Source organism: Chrysemys picta, chromosome 12 (assembly GCF_011386835.1).
Source record: "Chrysemys picta bellii isolate R12L10 chromosome 12, ASM1138683v2, whole genome shotgun sequence".
Classification (NCBI taxonomy): Eukaryota; Metazoa; Chordata; order Testudines; family Emydidae; genus Chrysemys; species Chrysemys picta.
The window spans coordinates 11,792,366-11,809,042 of record NC_088802.1 but is presented as its reverse complement, the minus strand read 5'-3'; the positions used below and the strand labels follow the sequence as shown (position 1 = coordinate 11,809,042).

Genomic DNA, 16,677 nt, shown 5'->3' with positions numbered 1-16,677 from the left:
AATTGAAACTAACCCTGTTCCACTGCCCAGAGGGAGCCATGGCTGCAGAGAACCCCATGGAAAGTCTCCAGGAGGAAGCGACATGTCCCGTCTGTCTGGAGTATTTCACAGAACCTGTCACTCTGGAGTGTGGGCACAATTTCTGCCGAGCCTGCATCAGCCAGTGCTGGGAGGGATCCGATACAGCCGCCTCCTGCCCTCAGTGCAGAGAAACTGTGCAACAGGGAAACCTCAGGCCCAACAGGCAGCTGGCAAATGTCATAGAAATCGCCAAGCGGCTGAGTTTACAAGCAGCAAAAGGAGCAGGAGGGGACGGGGTGTGTGAGAGACACCAGGAGGCTCTGAAACTGTTCTGTGAAGAGGATGAAACCCCCATCTGTGTGGTGTGTGACAGATCCCGGGCTCACCGCAATCACATGGTGGTTCCCATAGAGGAGGCTGCCCAGGAGTACAAGGTAGGGAATTGCTGTCAAATGTAATGGGTTAACTTTGGGGTTTTAATTACAGGCTAATTTCACTGAAAGTTGCCTGTCACGGGTGTGACTCATCACTCAGCTCTGTAAAGTCTTCATTGTAAGGGAGATGCTGTAAGAAAATTAATGATCTGGCAGTGTGGCAACAGAGGCAAAATATCAAATCTTGAAAGCAGGATCTACACTCCCCCCAGAAGCCCCGCTCACTCCATACCCCCCCTCCATTGCTTGCTCTCCCCCACCCTCACTCACTTTCACCAGTCTGGGGCAGGAGGTTGGGATTCAGGTGGGGCTGTGGGCTCTGGGCTGGGGCCGAGGGGTTTGCAGTCTGGGAGGGGGCTCTGGGCTGATCTTGGGGCAGGGGGTTGGGGTGCAGGAGGGGGCTCTGGGCTGGGGCAGAGTGTTGGGGTGCAGAAAAGGGCACAGGGTGCTGGCTCTGGGAGGAGGGTCAGGGCTGGGGCAGCGGGTTAGGGTGCAGGAGGGGGTATGGGATGCTGGCTCCAGCTGGGTGGCACTGACTTACCTCGGATGGGTCACGGGCAGCAGTTCAGCAGTGCTAAGACAGGCTCCCTGCCTGTCCCAACCCTTTGCCACTCCTGGAAGGGGCCAATGTGCCCCTGTGGCAGGAATGTGGCTCTGCGCACTGCCCCTCTCTGCAGTAACCATTCCTGCAGCTCCCATTGGTCACAGTTCCCCATTTCCGGCCAATGGGAGCTGGGGGGGTGGTGCTTGCAGGCAGGAGCCACGTGACGAGAACCCTGCCCTCACCCCAGGCTGCGGGGGCATGCCAGCCACTTCTCGGAGTGCTGTACGGCTGGGGCAGGCAGGGAGCCTGCCTTAGCTTGAGCGGGCAATCCTGCTGCGCCGCCGGAGATCGCGATCAACTGGGAGACTCTCCAGGATCGACTAGTAGATCGCAATCGACTGGTAGGTGACCACTGGTCTAGCTAGATAAAAGATGGGAAGTGAAACTGAGGCATAAAACAGGGCAGCGAGTTGCCCATAGTTACCCAGCATGTCAGTGACAGAGCTTAGCATAGGACCCAGATCTCCTCAGACCCAGTCCAAGACCCGAACCACTTTGCCATGCTGACAGCTGAGCATCAGTCCCACCCAGTCATGAAGTGTGTACGTTAGGCCACACAAAATGGCTCCAGACGGCTCAGGTCCATGCCAAGTACCACTGGGATTAGACTGGGTTTTAGTAAAACCAGCCACAGGCTGGAGCTGACCCGTGCCAGTTTGACCTGTTCTGTTGTGTACGTGGGCAAGGACCAGCCAAAGTGGTTCCATTAGTCCCACCAGGCAGCCTTTTGAAATCTCCCACAATGCACTGCTTCTGGGATCTCTACCAGGGAATGGAACCGTGGGGCATCTGCCCAGGGGGCATTACCATGGAAAGGGTTTAGGACAACACTGGGGCAAACCCCAACCCGTTCTTTATACAAATCTGCATCATATCTAATTAGGGTGGTCACTGAGGCATCCCCAGAACATTGGACATGACCACGCCTGCCTGCATGGGCCCGTCCTCACCAGTATCAGCCACCCTGTGTGGGCCCACCACTGCTTTTTTCAGTGTGCCACCCACCTGCATCATTCTGTATGAAGGTGCCACGCCCGCCAGTGTCCTCCTGCATCCTCAGTCGCCTCCTCTCCCTTTTGCAGCAGACAAAGCCATGTCCAGTGCTGGGTCCCTACCGGACAGGGACAGGGCTCCACAACACTGGGACTGCGCAGCTTCAAACAAGACGTATGGCCTCTCAGCATCTCATGGGGTTTGCCCTGGTACTTAGACCAGCTCAGCCCAACCAGTGCAGTCCCTGGGGCTTCAGGGTTGAAATCCCAGCCCATATTGAAACCCTGGTGGCTTCTGGGATTTGTATCACTTTGTTTGTTAAACCTCCTATGAAACAGGGTTATTGATTCACCCCCATGTGACTTTGGTGCCCTGTTATGCGCTGTACCACTAATCAGTTCACAAATACCAGTAAAGCTTGGTTATAATTGAAATCTCTAATTACTAAAAACACTGAACCGGAATTGGTAATGAGTCTGTCTGTGACACGCTCCCAGTCTCCATTAATAAGGTTTCATCTCCTTGGTGGTCCTAATGTCACAAAGTGATTAGAACCACAGTCATCTTGGGTTTTGGGTGGAAAAACACCCACTTTCAAGCACCTCTCAACTATCCAGATGAAACCTCCCAAATCATTTCTGTTTCTCCAGGAAAAAATCCAGGCTCATTTGAAGACTCTGAGGGAAGAGAGAGAAAAGCTGCTGGGATTGAAAGTGACTGGAGAGGGGAATAGCCAGGAGTATCTGGTAGGTGCCTGTTGTTATGAACCAGAAGGGACTGGCAGTGGAAGGTCTGTTTGGAGGCAGACTCCTGTGTGGCCTTGGTGAACATGGGCTTATATGTGTGTTTCTCCATTGGATTGCTGAGTTTGATTCATGTGTAGACAAGCCCTAAGCTTCTCTTTCAATTGGTGAGTCTAGCCCTTGTGGCTTGCTCAAAAATCCTCCCCAAGTGAACTGAATGTCCCTGTGAAGTGCTGTCCACTGTGTCTAGACATTTTGTGCATTTTAAAAACATTTGTTTCTTTTAACACCCCTGGTGTCTTTGTCAGTCCTGCCTCCTGCTGCTCTGGGTCTGAATTTCCAGAGACCATAAATAACAGAATATGCTGACCATGACAGGCATGGAAACATCCCTTTCAGAGGGCTACTGGGGCCAAAGGGGAAGGTATGAGAGAATCTCCTGCCTAGTACACACAGGGTAGAGTCAAATGTCAGAAATCTTAGGATTTTCAAAGATGTTGTCCCTCCTGCATACTGAGGTTTCCATGAAAGGACCCCGGGCTCCATCCATGTTCCTGACCAGCCCTTGCCCTATTTTCATACAGAAACAAACACAAACCGAGAGGCAGAAGATTGTGTCTGAATTTCAGCAACTGCGGGAGTTCCTGGAGGAACAAGAGCAACTCCTGCTGGCCCAGCTGGAGAAGCTGGACAAGGAGATTGTGAGGATCCAGAATGAAAATGACAGTCAACTCTCCGAGCAGATTTCCCATCTCAGTGTGCTGATCAGTGAGATGGAGGGGAAGTGTCAGAAGCCAGCAAGTGAATTCCTGCAGGTGAGACTGAATGAGAAACATAGGTGGGTGCTCCAGGACAGCCAGCTCTCCCCCTCAGTGCCACCCACCATCAGCCTGCCGATCAACTCCTCTCCCTTCTTCCAGCACCATCTGCCTGCTGCAATCAGCTGTTCCGCTGTGTGCAGGAGATACTGGGAGGGAGGGGGAGGAGCGGGAAGGGAGTGTGCTCATGTTAGGACTCCCTCCCCACTTTGAACTCTGGGGTTCAGATATGGGGACCCACATGAAAGACCCTCAATCTTATATTCCACCAGCTTAGGTTAAAAACTTCCCCAAGGCACAAATTCCTTTCCTTGTCCTTGGACTGGTATTGCTGCCACCACCAAGTGATTTAAACAAAAATTCAGGGACGGGTCACTTGGAATCCCTATTCCCCCCAAATATCCCCCCAAGCCCCTTCACCCCCTTTCCTGGGGAGGCTTGAGAATAATTACCAACCAATTGCCTTTAATGTAAGTACAGACCAGACCCTTATCTTTAGGACACTAAAATCAATCAGGGTCTTAAAAGAAGAACTTTATTATAAAGAAAAAAAGTACAAGAATCACACCTGCAAAATCAGGATAGAAGGTAACTTTACAGGGTAATAAAAAGATTTAAAACACAGAGGACTCCCCTCTGGACTCAGCTTCACAGTTACAAAAACAGGAATAAAACTACCTCTTAGCATAGGGAAAATTCACAAGCTAAAACAAAAAAATAACCTAACGTATTTCCTTGCCTTAGTTAGAATTTTTGTAATCTTAGATGGATCATTTCAGGTAGATTTTCAGGAGATGTTGTACCTGCTTGGTCTATCTCTCCGTCAGGAGAGGAACAAACAAACAGAGCCCAAACAAAACCTCCCCCAACCCATCACATTTGAAAGTATCTGCTTTCCTTATTGGTCCTTCTGGTCAGGAGCCAACCAAGTTATTTGAGCTTCTTAACCCCTTACAGATAAAGCGATTCAGTACAGCTGCAAGGAGGTATTTTATGTTACTCTTTCCTTTATATTTATGGCAGCTCACAAGAGGCGGCAAAGAAGAGACAGGGTGGGGGTTGAGTGGGAGCAGGAAGTGTTGGGCTGCGGTGTGGAATGGGGAAGGGGTGCGGTGGGGGTGGGGCATGGGGTTGAGCACTCCCAGGGGCAATTGGAAACCAGCACTCATCATTAGAAACATGCCAGACCCCCACACAGGGAGGAGTGGGCTGCTGAATCATAAGCACTGGAGTCCAGCAGTTGGAGATCTCAGTGTAACTCGGCGTGTGCATTGCTGACATCTGAGTGAGTATTATTCTTTGCAGAGTCACAGAGATATGAAAGATGGAAAAGCCCCATTAGCTCAGGCAATCAATGGCCCTGGGGCCAGGGCAGGGTCTCTTCCCTGGAATCCCCTGTGTGTGTGTTAGAGGGGACTGAAATTATTTTGTCTCTCTCTCCTCTAGGATGTCAGAAGCACCTTGAGCAGGTATGTGGCTCTCTCACACTCCACAATGCTTGGAAAGAGCTTGATGATGAGGGTAGCACCACATCTCCCCAGGGCTCTACAGGAAAATGTGTGGGAAGATCACATGTTGGATACAAATCTCTCTGATCAACTTCATCCTGGGGTGCTTACTCTTGTACAGAAGACTCTGGAATTCTCCATTCAGTGGGAAAGACTAACCTCAAGTATTTTGTAGAGATCTCACATCCCTGGGGGACAGACTGCCTCAGGATTGATAGACTATAGGCCTGTCACTGCTGGGGCAATGGTCACTATTCAGCCCAGGGCAGCAGTTTTCAAGAGTCTTTCCCCATCTGAGGACTGTTTGAAGACCTGTGTGGAATGAGCTGGGGAGGGGATAGTTGGTGTCTCAGTCTAGTTCCTAGAGGCAGATTTCTACAGCACTTCACCTGGGAACCTCCTGTTCCTCAGAGCATGGAGGGCAAGGAGTGACTTTGCCATGGAGACTCAATTCCCGTTTTGTCCCCAGAGCTGATCTCTCCAAACCACCATTGAAGAATATTAATGACCTTTGAAGGGAAGGTTGCATGGCCATGGGCTGTGCTGCACCTGCTCTGAGGCTGGGAGAAGTTGAGGAATTCTAACTCCAGGCCCATTAGAGCAGTGACTCCCTAACCAGAATTTATAATGAGTCACACAGTGAAATATAATCCCGTGAAATTGTTTCTCTGCAGGTGTGAGACGGGGAAGTTCCAGCAGCCAGAGGAGATTTCTCCAAAACTGGAAGAGAGAGTCAGTGGTTTCTCCCAGAAAACTATTGCGCTATTGGAGATTCTGGGGAAGTTCAAAGGTACCTAGAAGGGATCTAGGGATGGAAATTGGGATGAGCCTCTGAGAAGAGAATGGTGCTGATCAATTGGTTCATACTTGGATGAGGCTGTTAAATTAAGAAATGACTCAAAGACTTTAAGGCCAGAAGGGACCATCGTGATCATCCAGTCTCACCTCCTGCACATTGCAGGCCACAGAATCTCACCCACTCCTGCAATTGACCCCAACCTCTGACGAAGTTACTGAAGTCCTTAAATCATGATTTTAAAATTTCAAGTATAACAGGTTGAGCACTCACTGGCGAGGCACGTCCTGCTGGTCAGTCCAGGAATTAGCTCTCCAGCTCCAGAGCGCCCACTGCTGGCCAGTGTTTCTCCTGCCTCAGGCCCCCCATGTCCCTCCTGAACCCAAGTGACCCATACCTTGGGGTTCTGCCCACAGCAGTACCCCCACACTCTGGGTCTCCCCTCCCAGGGGAACCCCAACCCTCTATACGCAGCTTGCCTCAGTAGCTAGTGCCAGTCATCATCTAGCCCCCTTTCTCTGGGGCAGCCTGCAGTCCACAATGTCCACTCATCATTGGCAAGGGGGTTGGACTTGCTGCCTTTCTCGCCCCAGCTGCCTCCCTGCAGCCTGAGTACCGTCCCTGACTCTTCAGAAGGCAGCAGCCTGGGGACTTGCCAGGCCAGAACTCCCCATCTCTGCCTGCCCTGCCCTGCCCTGCCCTGCCCCGCCCTGCCCCAGCGCTGCCTTGTGTAAGGTACTCTGTGCTCCCAGGCAGCCCTGCAGTAAGACTCTTGCCTGCCTACCTTCCAGCCCTTTTATCAGGGCCAGCTGTGGCCTAATTGGGTGTGGCCCCAGCTGTGGCTACCTCCCTAATCAGCTGACCTCAGCTGCTTTTCACCTTTTACCTCCTTTTATCCCAGGAACAGGGTAACTGCCCCGCTACACAAGTTACTGAGAATCCACCATTGACTCTAGTTTAAAAGAAACTGACCTGTGCCCCACGCTGCAGAGGAAGGCAGGGAAAAAAGCCCCAGGCTCTCTGTCAATCTGACTTGGGGGGAAATTCCTTCCCCACCCCAAATATGGTGGTCCGTTGGATACCGAGCATTTTGGCAAGACCCAACAGCCAGACACGTGGCAAAGAACTCTCTATAGCTCAGAGCGTCCCCATCTACTGCCCCATCACCGGCCATGGGGCACATTTCTCAAAGGCGGATCCAGCCCATCACTGTGCTCTGGTCCCATTTCCAGCTAGTCTGGGCCAAATGGGCTGTAGGGAAGGAGAAAGCCCCTCCCCCATGATCAGGGATCCCTCCAGCACAGGAGCCTTGCGTGCCTCCTCCCCAGCAGCTGCAGGCACAAGGCGTGTTCCTGAGAGGGCTGGGAATGGGGTGGGGGTGGTGAGGGCGGGTGGAAGAGGGAGGGGGTGGACGAGGGATAGAGGGACATGGGCCGTGTAAAGCTGGGCCTTGGACACTCTGCACAGTGGCCAAAACACACGGGGGCCGTTGTCATAGGGATGTAACTCTGGCTGGCTTCAGAACTTCCTCAGCCTGTGCCAAGGTCTGCACCGGCCCCTGCAGCCACTGAACAGCAGAGTCACAAATGGCCCCTCCCCTCTCTCCTTTTCCCGGTACAGGGGGGAATCGGACTCATTGAGCCAACCTTCCCCTGCCTCAATTTCCACCTTGATAAAATGGTTTTACTATTATTTCTATTTCTGCCTATAGAAGACAAGGCCCCGTCGTGCTTCTCTCTGTAGAGACGCTGAGTAAACAGACCCAACAGCTCACAGTTAGAGCCACGATTTAGGAAACTCTCAACATCCCGTTAGTGTCAAAGGGACCAAAGTGGGTAAAGTTACTTTTATGCCAAAGTCTTTGTACGATCTGGGTCTAGGTTACGACAAAAGGCAGTAAGTGAACGAGACAAACCAACCAGAGTCTGAAGGGTGGGAGGGGATGGTGAGGGAAAAGTAAATCTCACTTACAGATTGTCCTGGGATGGTTGTGAAGCTGCAAGGCTGCTGGCTCCATTGCTGAGAGATGCCTGATTGAGAGGGGGAATGGGTTTCAGACCTTTTTATATTAAATACGTGAGTGTGTCTCTGGGCCTCTCTGTCATAATTATAAAACAGTTTCAGAGTGGGGACACTGTTATAAATATGAAAGTCTGAAATCTCGCCTCTCTTCTCCTTTCTCCCTCCAGACACTCTGCCCTCTGAATTGGAGAGAAAAAGGGGACAATCATTTGGAGCACACAGACAGGGTGAGTTTGCAGGTGAAGATTGTCTTTAAATTATGAGAAAATTCTAGTGAAAACATCTTCATGAGATTGTAACTAAAGTTACCAACCAAACTGACAGCAACAATGACACTCATAGTCCTAAAAATAACACATTAAATGGTAAGGAGATCCAAGGGCCAATGTTTCCCCCCCTCCCCCCCACTTTTAAAAGTGGGATGACTAGGACACTTTTCAACATGGGCATAGTTTGGGGGGAGAGGGCCATGTTGCCCCACAAACTGCAAGTCTTGGGCAGGTGTGGAGCATCGCAGGTAGTGTCTGTGCTCTTTGGGCAGGGAAGCTGATCAGCTCCTCTCTGCGTAGTGCAGCCTGTGCCTGTGGCACCAACCTCTCCCTGGTGCTGGCCTCCCTCAGTGGCTCCACCCGTGCTCCTCTTTCCCTGAGGCCCTGCCCCCTGGCCAGGTCAGAAGCCAGAACCGGGACACCACCCAGGGAGCCCAGACTGCACTAGGGAGCCCTGGCGCACCTCAGGGAGCGGGGACATGGGCCAGGGGCTGCTCTCAGAACCCCAGACCTATGTCCATGGCAAGTGGAGTGTCAGGGGGTCTTCATAGTGGGCAAGTCTCCCAGCCTGGCCAGGGGGCAGGGCCTCGGGCAGAACCACGGAGGGGGCGTGGCCACACAAACAGTCCTGACACCACCCTTAGTGCTCAGTTCATGCCCATTCTGATGAACAGAAACACTCTCAACTGATCAGAGGGGTAGCCCTTTTAGTTTGAATCTGTAAAAAGCAACAGAGGGTCCTGTGGCACCTTTAAGACTAACAGAAGTGGGCATTCAACCACGAAAGCTTATGCTCCAATACTTCTGGTAGTCTTAAAGGTGCCACAGGACCCTCTGTTACTCTTAACTGAGTTGCACCCGAACAGAGCTCTGTGCCACATCCCTCTGCTTCACCCGGTGCCGGGAGTCTCCTCTTCACTCTTCTCCAACATCCTGCGTTTCCTTTGGGCAGGGTTTGACTCTTCCATTGGAGCTGCTCCCTGCTTCCTGGATTGGGGAGATGCTCTTCCTGTGATGCCGGCAGCTCCTCCCTTCTCTCTGGGCTGGGAATGGGGCTACCCCACCCAATGCAACCTCCTGCTCTCTGGTCTTAAGCAGCTCTTCCCCAACGCTGCACCTTCCTCTCTGATCCCTGGCCTGGGAGTGGAGGTTGCATTAGGGGAGGGAGCTTTCCTCGTGGGGGGGAGGTTAAAGCTGGTATCTGCCTGCCTCTTCTGCTCCCTCCTCGCTAAAAGCTTCTAGCACCTTCTTGGCTGTGTCTCTGCCACTATGAATGGGGCAGCACCAGGAGCAGGATCTGGGAGCTGCTGAGGCCTCTGTGATAAATGAAGCAAAGAGTCCTGTGGCACCTTATAGACTGACAGACGTATTGGAGCATGAGCTTTTGTGGGTGAATACCCACTTCTTGGGATGCATGTGGGGATTCACCCATGAAAGCTCATGCTCCAATACATCTGTTAGTCTATAAGGTGCCACAGGACACTCTGCTGCTTTTACAGATCCAGACTAACACGGCTACCCCTCTGATACTGTGATAAATGAGAAACTAATGAAGTGGGACCCATTACAAAGACTGAGGAGCTGCAGTGACATCTCTGCTCAGTCTACCAGAGGCAGCTCCCTGGGATCCAGGCCTGTCCCAGCCAGAACAGGGCTGCTGGGGAGTGTGAGAAATGGTCCCAGCCTCCCCCGGGGCCAAGCTCTGCCTCTCACGCTCTGATTCTCTCTCTTCCCCCAGTGAATGTGACTCTGGATCCAGACACGGCTCATCCCCAACTTGTCCTGTCTGAGGATGGGAAAAGTGTGAGCTGGGGAGACACACGGCAGCAACTGCCCAGCAACCCTGAGAGATTTAACACTATGCTGTATGTGCTGGGCTGTGAGGGATTCACCTCGGGGAGACATTGCTGGGAGGTGGAGGTGGGGGGTTGGGGAGGCTGGGCTGTGGGGGTGGCCAAAGAGTCTGTGAGGAGGAAGGGACAGATCAGCCGTAGCCCTGAGGGGGGGATCTGGGCTGTGCAGTGGTGCTGGGGGGGTCAGTTCCAGGCTCTCACCTCCCCTGTGACCCCCCTGCCCCTGAGCCGGGTCCCCAGCAGGATCCGGGTTTGTCTGGACTGTGACCGGGGGCAGGTGACATTTATCGATGCTGGTGACGAGGCCCCGATCTTCATTTTCCCGCCGGGCTCCGTCCCTGGGGAGAGAATCCGACCCTGGCTCTGGGTGTGGAGATCCCGGCTCAGCCTGTGTCCCTGAGACACACAGCAGAGGGGGGAACAGGAAATCAGCCTCTCTAGCCTCATGGGCCCCAGTCTCTATGACCTTGGAGGACTCCCATCTACCGAGCCCCTGACTCCTCATCTCTATGATCCCTGGAAGCTCATCCCGCTCCCTCTCTTCAGCCCCAGGGATGGGAGGGAGAACAACCCCTGGGGCTGTAGGAGGGGCAGGGGGCAGAACTTACAGCCGGGCTGGGGACAGGCAGAGGTGTGGGTAGTGAGGACACAGCATGAATCAGTCAGGTTTCGGAAGGTGGTGGCGAAGCAGCAGCAACAGCGTTTTGTACATATCTAAAATAACAAGGAGTACTTGTGGCACCTTAGAGACTAACAAATGTATTTGGGCATAAGCTTTCATGGGCTAAAGCCCACTTCATCAGATGCATCGAATGGAACATATATTTCGACCTTTAAAGTCTGTTACTGAGTGGCCACGGAGGTTGAAGTGTTCTCCGACTGGTTTTTAATGCTATAATTCTTGATGTCTGATTTGTGTCCATTTATTCTTTTGCATAGAGACTGTCCAGTTTGTCCAGTGTACATGGCAGAGGGGCATTGCTGGCACATGATGGCATATATCATATTGGTAGATGTGCAGGTGAATGAGCCCGTGATGGAGTAGCTGATGTGGATAGGTCCTATGATGGTGTCCCTAGAATAGATATGTGGACAGAGTTGGCAATGGGGTTTGTTGCAGGGATAGGTTCCTGAGTTAGTGTTTTTGTCATGTGGTGTGTGCTTGCTGGTGAGTATTTGCTTCAGGTTGGGGGGGCTGTCTGTAAGCGAGGACTGGCCTGTCTCCCAAGGTCTGTGAGAGTGAGGGATCATCCTTCAGGATAGGCTGTAGATCTTTGAAGATGCACTGGAGAGGTTTTAATTGGGGGCTGAAAGTGACAGCTAGTGGCTGTAGACTGCATTTGCTCCACTCCCTCAGACAGAGACAAACACCCGTTGCCAACTCTGTCCACATATCTATTCAAGGGACACCATCATAGGACCTAACCACATCATCCACTCCATCAGGAGCTTATTCACCTGTGTATCTACCATGTACATTGGCCAAACCAGACAGTCTCTAAGCAAAAGTGGCAATTTTTCAACAAAAAAATTCAAAAACAGACTCCAGTGAGAAACTGCAGAACTGGAATTAATTTGCAAACTGGACATCATCAAATTAGGCCTCAATAAAGACTGGGAATGGATGGCTCACTACAAGAACTAAAAAAAACTAATTTCCCCATGCTAATTTGCCCCTACTGTGACTCACACCTTCTTGTTAACTGTTTGAAATGAGCCACCCTCATCACCACTACAAAAGTGATTTTTCATCCTGTTGATAAAAGCCCACTTTAATTGATTTGTCTCAGCCTCCCACTGGGTAAGGCAACTCCCATCTTTTCATGTAATGTTATAGATATATCTTCCTACTGTATTTTCCACTCCACATATCTGATGAAGTGGTTTTAGCCCACGAAAAATTTTGTGGGCATAAGCTGTTAGTCTCTAAGGTGCCACAAGGACTCCTTGTTGTTTTTGCTGATACAGACTAACACGGCTACCACTCTGAAACCTTGTACAGATCTGTGTCCTTCGATCTCATTGGGGTCTCCCAGCCTGGGATCAGCAAGAGGGGAAGGGATAAAATCAGGGAAAGAAGAGAGCAGCTAAGGGGGATGATCTGTGACAGGGAGGAGAGACACAGGAAAATAAACAGGGATGGGAAGTGAGGGCTAGAACAATCATGAATAGAAAAGGACAGTATGGAAGGAAAGGGGATATGAGCGGGACGGAGAGATTCATTACATGTTACTGAAAGTGAGACTATAACTCATGAATTCCTGATATTGATTCCAAGGCATTGGTGCTACTGTAGTGCCATAAAGAAAACTGTTCTCAGTAGCTGAGGAATCTCCTTCGCATACGCTGCGGTTATTAAAGCTCCTTCTCTGCTCCTTTTACTTTCCTGCTTTCCACCTACTTACTGTAAATAAAACATTACAAATAATTCTTGTTTCTTCCACTTTAATGTTCCAGCTGCAGTTGTTGTGGGCAGTGTCATGGGATTTGCTTCCCAATCAGGTTGTGTCCCCCCAGCCCCACAGGGAATACCGTGCCCAGGAGGAGAGTTTGGGTTTTACTGTGCTGTGTCACGATCCAGCCTTTGCTCTTTCTCTGAACTGTACACAGCCATGTCAATCAGGAATTGCTCAGCTGTGCTCTGCGGAGAGGTGACTGGTTGCACAGGGGGCAATCCATGAAGGGACTCGGGTGTTGCAATGCTGAGCATCACAGTAAATATTTTTTAGACAGCAAGAAAATAACAGGAACAGCAGCACTGTGACCCTAAGAGCTGAGTCAGGTGCATAAAGTCCCTAGACAATGCATGGGCATCACAGGCACCTTATAGTGCGATTCAGAAAAAACAGCTCACTAGGCAGGGAGCCATCTGAGCTAGACAAGGGGAGATGCTGACAAGGGGAGGGCTGTCCTGAGCCCTTCCCCCCTCACAGACAGGTGCCTAAATCAGGGCTGCAGAGGCACATCTATCTCTGCTTAGGAACCCACAGACGGGAACCCAACACCTGGAGTTTCTTGCTGGACTGAGGTAGGCACCTGCCTCGCTCCACACAAAATGTGTGTGTGTGGGGGGAGGTGGTTTTCGTGATGTCACCCACCTTATAACTTTTACCCTCTCTGTGGTTAGAGCACTCAGCTGGTATGTGGGACAGGAAACTTCAGTCCTCCCATCACGCTGTCTGGAGTAGCTCACGAATGTGAGTACCAACCTCAGGGCAAACAGTTACAAACCAAGGCACAAACCCCATGCAGGTTGTGAGTTCTGTATTTAGATTTCAATACCAGGTATCAAATGTGAACCCCTCGATCAGTAGAACAGCCTGAACGTGGCGTCACAGACCGTCCCCTTGAGTACTCCTGTCTATCTGGCTGTTTTTCTGCCTCCTCCCCTGCTGCATCTCCCTGCCCCTGCTGGTGGGGCTGCCACATTCCCAGCAGCAGAGTCGGGGAAGCTTCTGCACACAGTTTCTATGGATAAAGCCACCAGCTGCTCTACCCTGGCCAAACAGAACGGTGGAAGACGTGGAACAGGAGACAGCCTCTCCCCATACCCGGAAAAGCCATGAACAGAAACTTTCCCATCCAAAGCCAAAGGAAGCAGGAGGTGGGACCAGTTATGGGAGAGCCTCTCCCTCACCCAGAGACAGGAAAGAACCCCCCTCAGCCCAAGGCAAAGGGATGTGGCAGCTCTGATGGGGAGACCTCTCCATTCATGTCTCTGAATTTAATATTTCACACATGTAGAAATAGTCACCAGAACCCACATGGTCAGAGTTAAGGGTGTTTGGATGCTGGGCACTGAGAAGGTTTCTGTCAGGGCCAGCTCTAGGCACCAGCAAAGCAAGCAGATGTTTGGGGCGGCACATTTGCAGGCAGGGCCGGCTCTAGGTTTTTTGCTGCCCCAGCAAAAAAAAATTTGGCTGCCCCCCCTGCTTTTTTAGGCTTTTACACATGTTTGCGTAATGCTATAGCAGTGTTTGGAGTGAAAAAATCATTTCTTGCTATAAATTCTAATACTTTTAGAGGAGAAGTTTTAGGACTTATTAGCTCAGATAAAGCTATTAATTCATCATACAATTCTACTGCATCAATGTCAGTAGCGTTATCAGTACGGAGCGCTAAATGTAGGTCTTGGCACTGCTTCATGAGGTCTTCTTTGGAAAACTGATTTTTAATATTTCCAATATTGTATAAAAATTCAAAAGTTTCACAGTGACCATGCAACTGACAAAATCTTTCTTCAGTGGAAGTTATAGCTACATCCAAAATAAAATAGAAACATTCAACTTTAAACCTTTCGTGTGGATCGAGAATAGGATCATCATGAGCCTCATAACAAAACTGTCTTGTTTTTTTCCCGAGGACGAATGAATTGTTGAGATGCAAACGTTGGTTCAAAATCAAGATCCTCTGCTATTGTTGTTGCTTCTTTGACAGTTCTTCAAATCCTTCATCTGAACGGTATTTTTTTAAATATTCCAGCGTTTTATTCAAAATCGTCTTTGCCTCAGATATGTCTATGGTTACGTTCTGCATAACTTTGCTGGTCAAATTAATTTGATTTAGAATATTGTGCCAAATAACCGTGTAACATGAAAATTGAAACTGCATCATTTTCTGAGCCAATGTTTCAGCTTCATGTCGAAATGAAGGATCATACGACAAGTCCTGGCTTATTTTGAATAATGCATCGTAAATCTCTCCTGATGAATATCGGAGTGGTCTAATAGCTTCTATCCTTCTTTCCCATCTAGTTTGACTCAGAGGTTTAGGTGTGAGTTTTTGTTCAAGATGCTTCTTCAAGACTGCCCAACGGTGTGTGGAAGCACTAAAAAAGTTGTAAATTGCTTGCACTGTGGTAAAATATGAAATGCATCTTTAGATGATTTGGCGGCATCACTGACAACCAGATTGAGCGAATGCACATGGCAAGGAATGAAAAAAGCTCGATCGTTTAAATTCAATATTCTTTGCTGTACACCTGCATGTCGTCCTCGCATGTTTGAGCCGTTATCGTACCCTTGGTCGCCCATATTTTCTAAAGGTATTCCATAGTGTTCCAATCTTTGTAGAATTACATCTGTGAGGGCTTTCCCAGTAGTTTCGTTCACTGGTATAAATTCTAGAAAGTGTTCACAAATTTTGACTTCTGCATTTTCATCAATTTTCAGAAATCGTAAACTATTGACATTTGCTCGGTTTTGCTCAATTCTTGAGTACTAACAACTATAATTGAGTAATATTTGGCATGTTTCAAATTTGATAAAATTTCATTATGCACTCCATTAGAAATTAATTCTACTATCTCATTTTGTGTATTTTTACCCAAATAATGGGTGTGAATCTCTCCATCTTTCACTCTTTGTACATGCTCAGCCATAACATTGTCAAATTTTGACAATAATTCAACTAATTTAAATAAATTTCCATTTTTATTCTCATATAAAATATCCGAGGATCCACGGAATGCGAGGCACTGTTCGGCTAGGAAATTAATGATTGCCAGTAAACGTTCCAACACCACTTGCCAACGTAGAATTTCTGAATTTAGTTGACATTGCTGTACCGAATCGATTGTTGTACCAGTACTTAATCTGTTTGACAGCTCAATCCAATTTGTCAATGAGCGTAAATGATTTTTTGATGTTTCATGTTCTTTCAAATGCTGAAGCAAATTTCACCAGTCATTAAAACCTGCAGTTGCCAGAAGAATGTCCGAGTTACAGAACAGTTTGCAGCAAAAACAAAAAACTACGTCTTTGGTCTGTGAATACACTAACCACGATCTATTAATTTGTTCCCCATTTTTCATTTTTTTCTTCATACTGGATGGCATAAATTGATGATTCGACTGATTAAGTGGATATTCAAATGTAGGATCTAGTTTTGAAGGACCTTTTTTCACAATAATAATTCGCATTGTATCAGTAATTATTGTCGGCCATATACTTGGATCCGATCCTATGTCAGTCTCTCCTCCTCCCAATAATTGTTCTTCAGTTTTAGATTTGTATAACAGTTCTTCATTGCTGGACTCTTCAGCTGAAGTAGTAAATCTTTGGATGGATTGTGATTGTTCGTCTTTATCAGTTAGCGAAGATAATCTTTGGTCAGATTGTTGTTCATCTTTATCAGTGGTTCGATCGGTCTTCATCAGTTGATGAATAATCACCTTCAATGCGTTGCTTACAGCTTTCTCCTTGATTGTCAACTTTTTTAAAATACTTTTTAGAAGTACGAGATAGTTTTTCTGATCCTTTTTGCCATTTCTCTCTTTGTTGCCGGTAAGCAGCACCCGAAAGTCGTTTTCGTTTTTGTCCCGACATTTTAGCCCTATAACCACTGGCACCGACGTGAAACGGAAATTAGCGTGAATGGCGCCAATAGGGCAGCACAGTACACACACGTAATCGTGATTTGAGTGACTGTGTCACAACGTGACATGATATTTTTCACGTCACATTCCTATTGCACTACTGTACTTGCCGTAGGTAAGGCGCTAGTCATTGGGATGTGAGAGCTCCCCAAGAGCTCGAATACACACTGGACCCAGCCCTGCTGGCGTTTTCCCAGCGCTGAGGCCGCCCAGCTGGGAGCCCGAGGGGCATGCAATGGA

The 16,677-nt window shown here is 49.2% G+C and overlaps 1 protein-coding gene across 1 annotated transcript; it reads left to right on the top strand.

The window, feature by feature from the left end:
* LOC135974961 (zinc finger protein RFP-like) lies at positions 1–12,489 on the top strand. The gene is made up of 7 exons (XM_065564602.1): positions 1–455; positions 2,703–2,798; positions 3,380–3,610; positions 5,060–5,082; positions 5,796–5,911; positions 8,107–8,166; positions 9,947–12,489. The coding sequence occupies exons 1-7, from the start codon at positions 39–41 to the stop codon at positions 10,459–10,461; spliced, it is 1,458 nt and encodes a 485-aa protein (XP_065420674.1). The 5' UTR covers positions 1–38; the 3' UTR covers positions 10,462–12,489.
* The last annotated feature ends 4,188 nt before the right edge of the window (positions 12,490–16,677 follow it).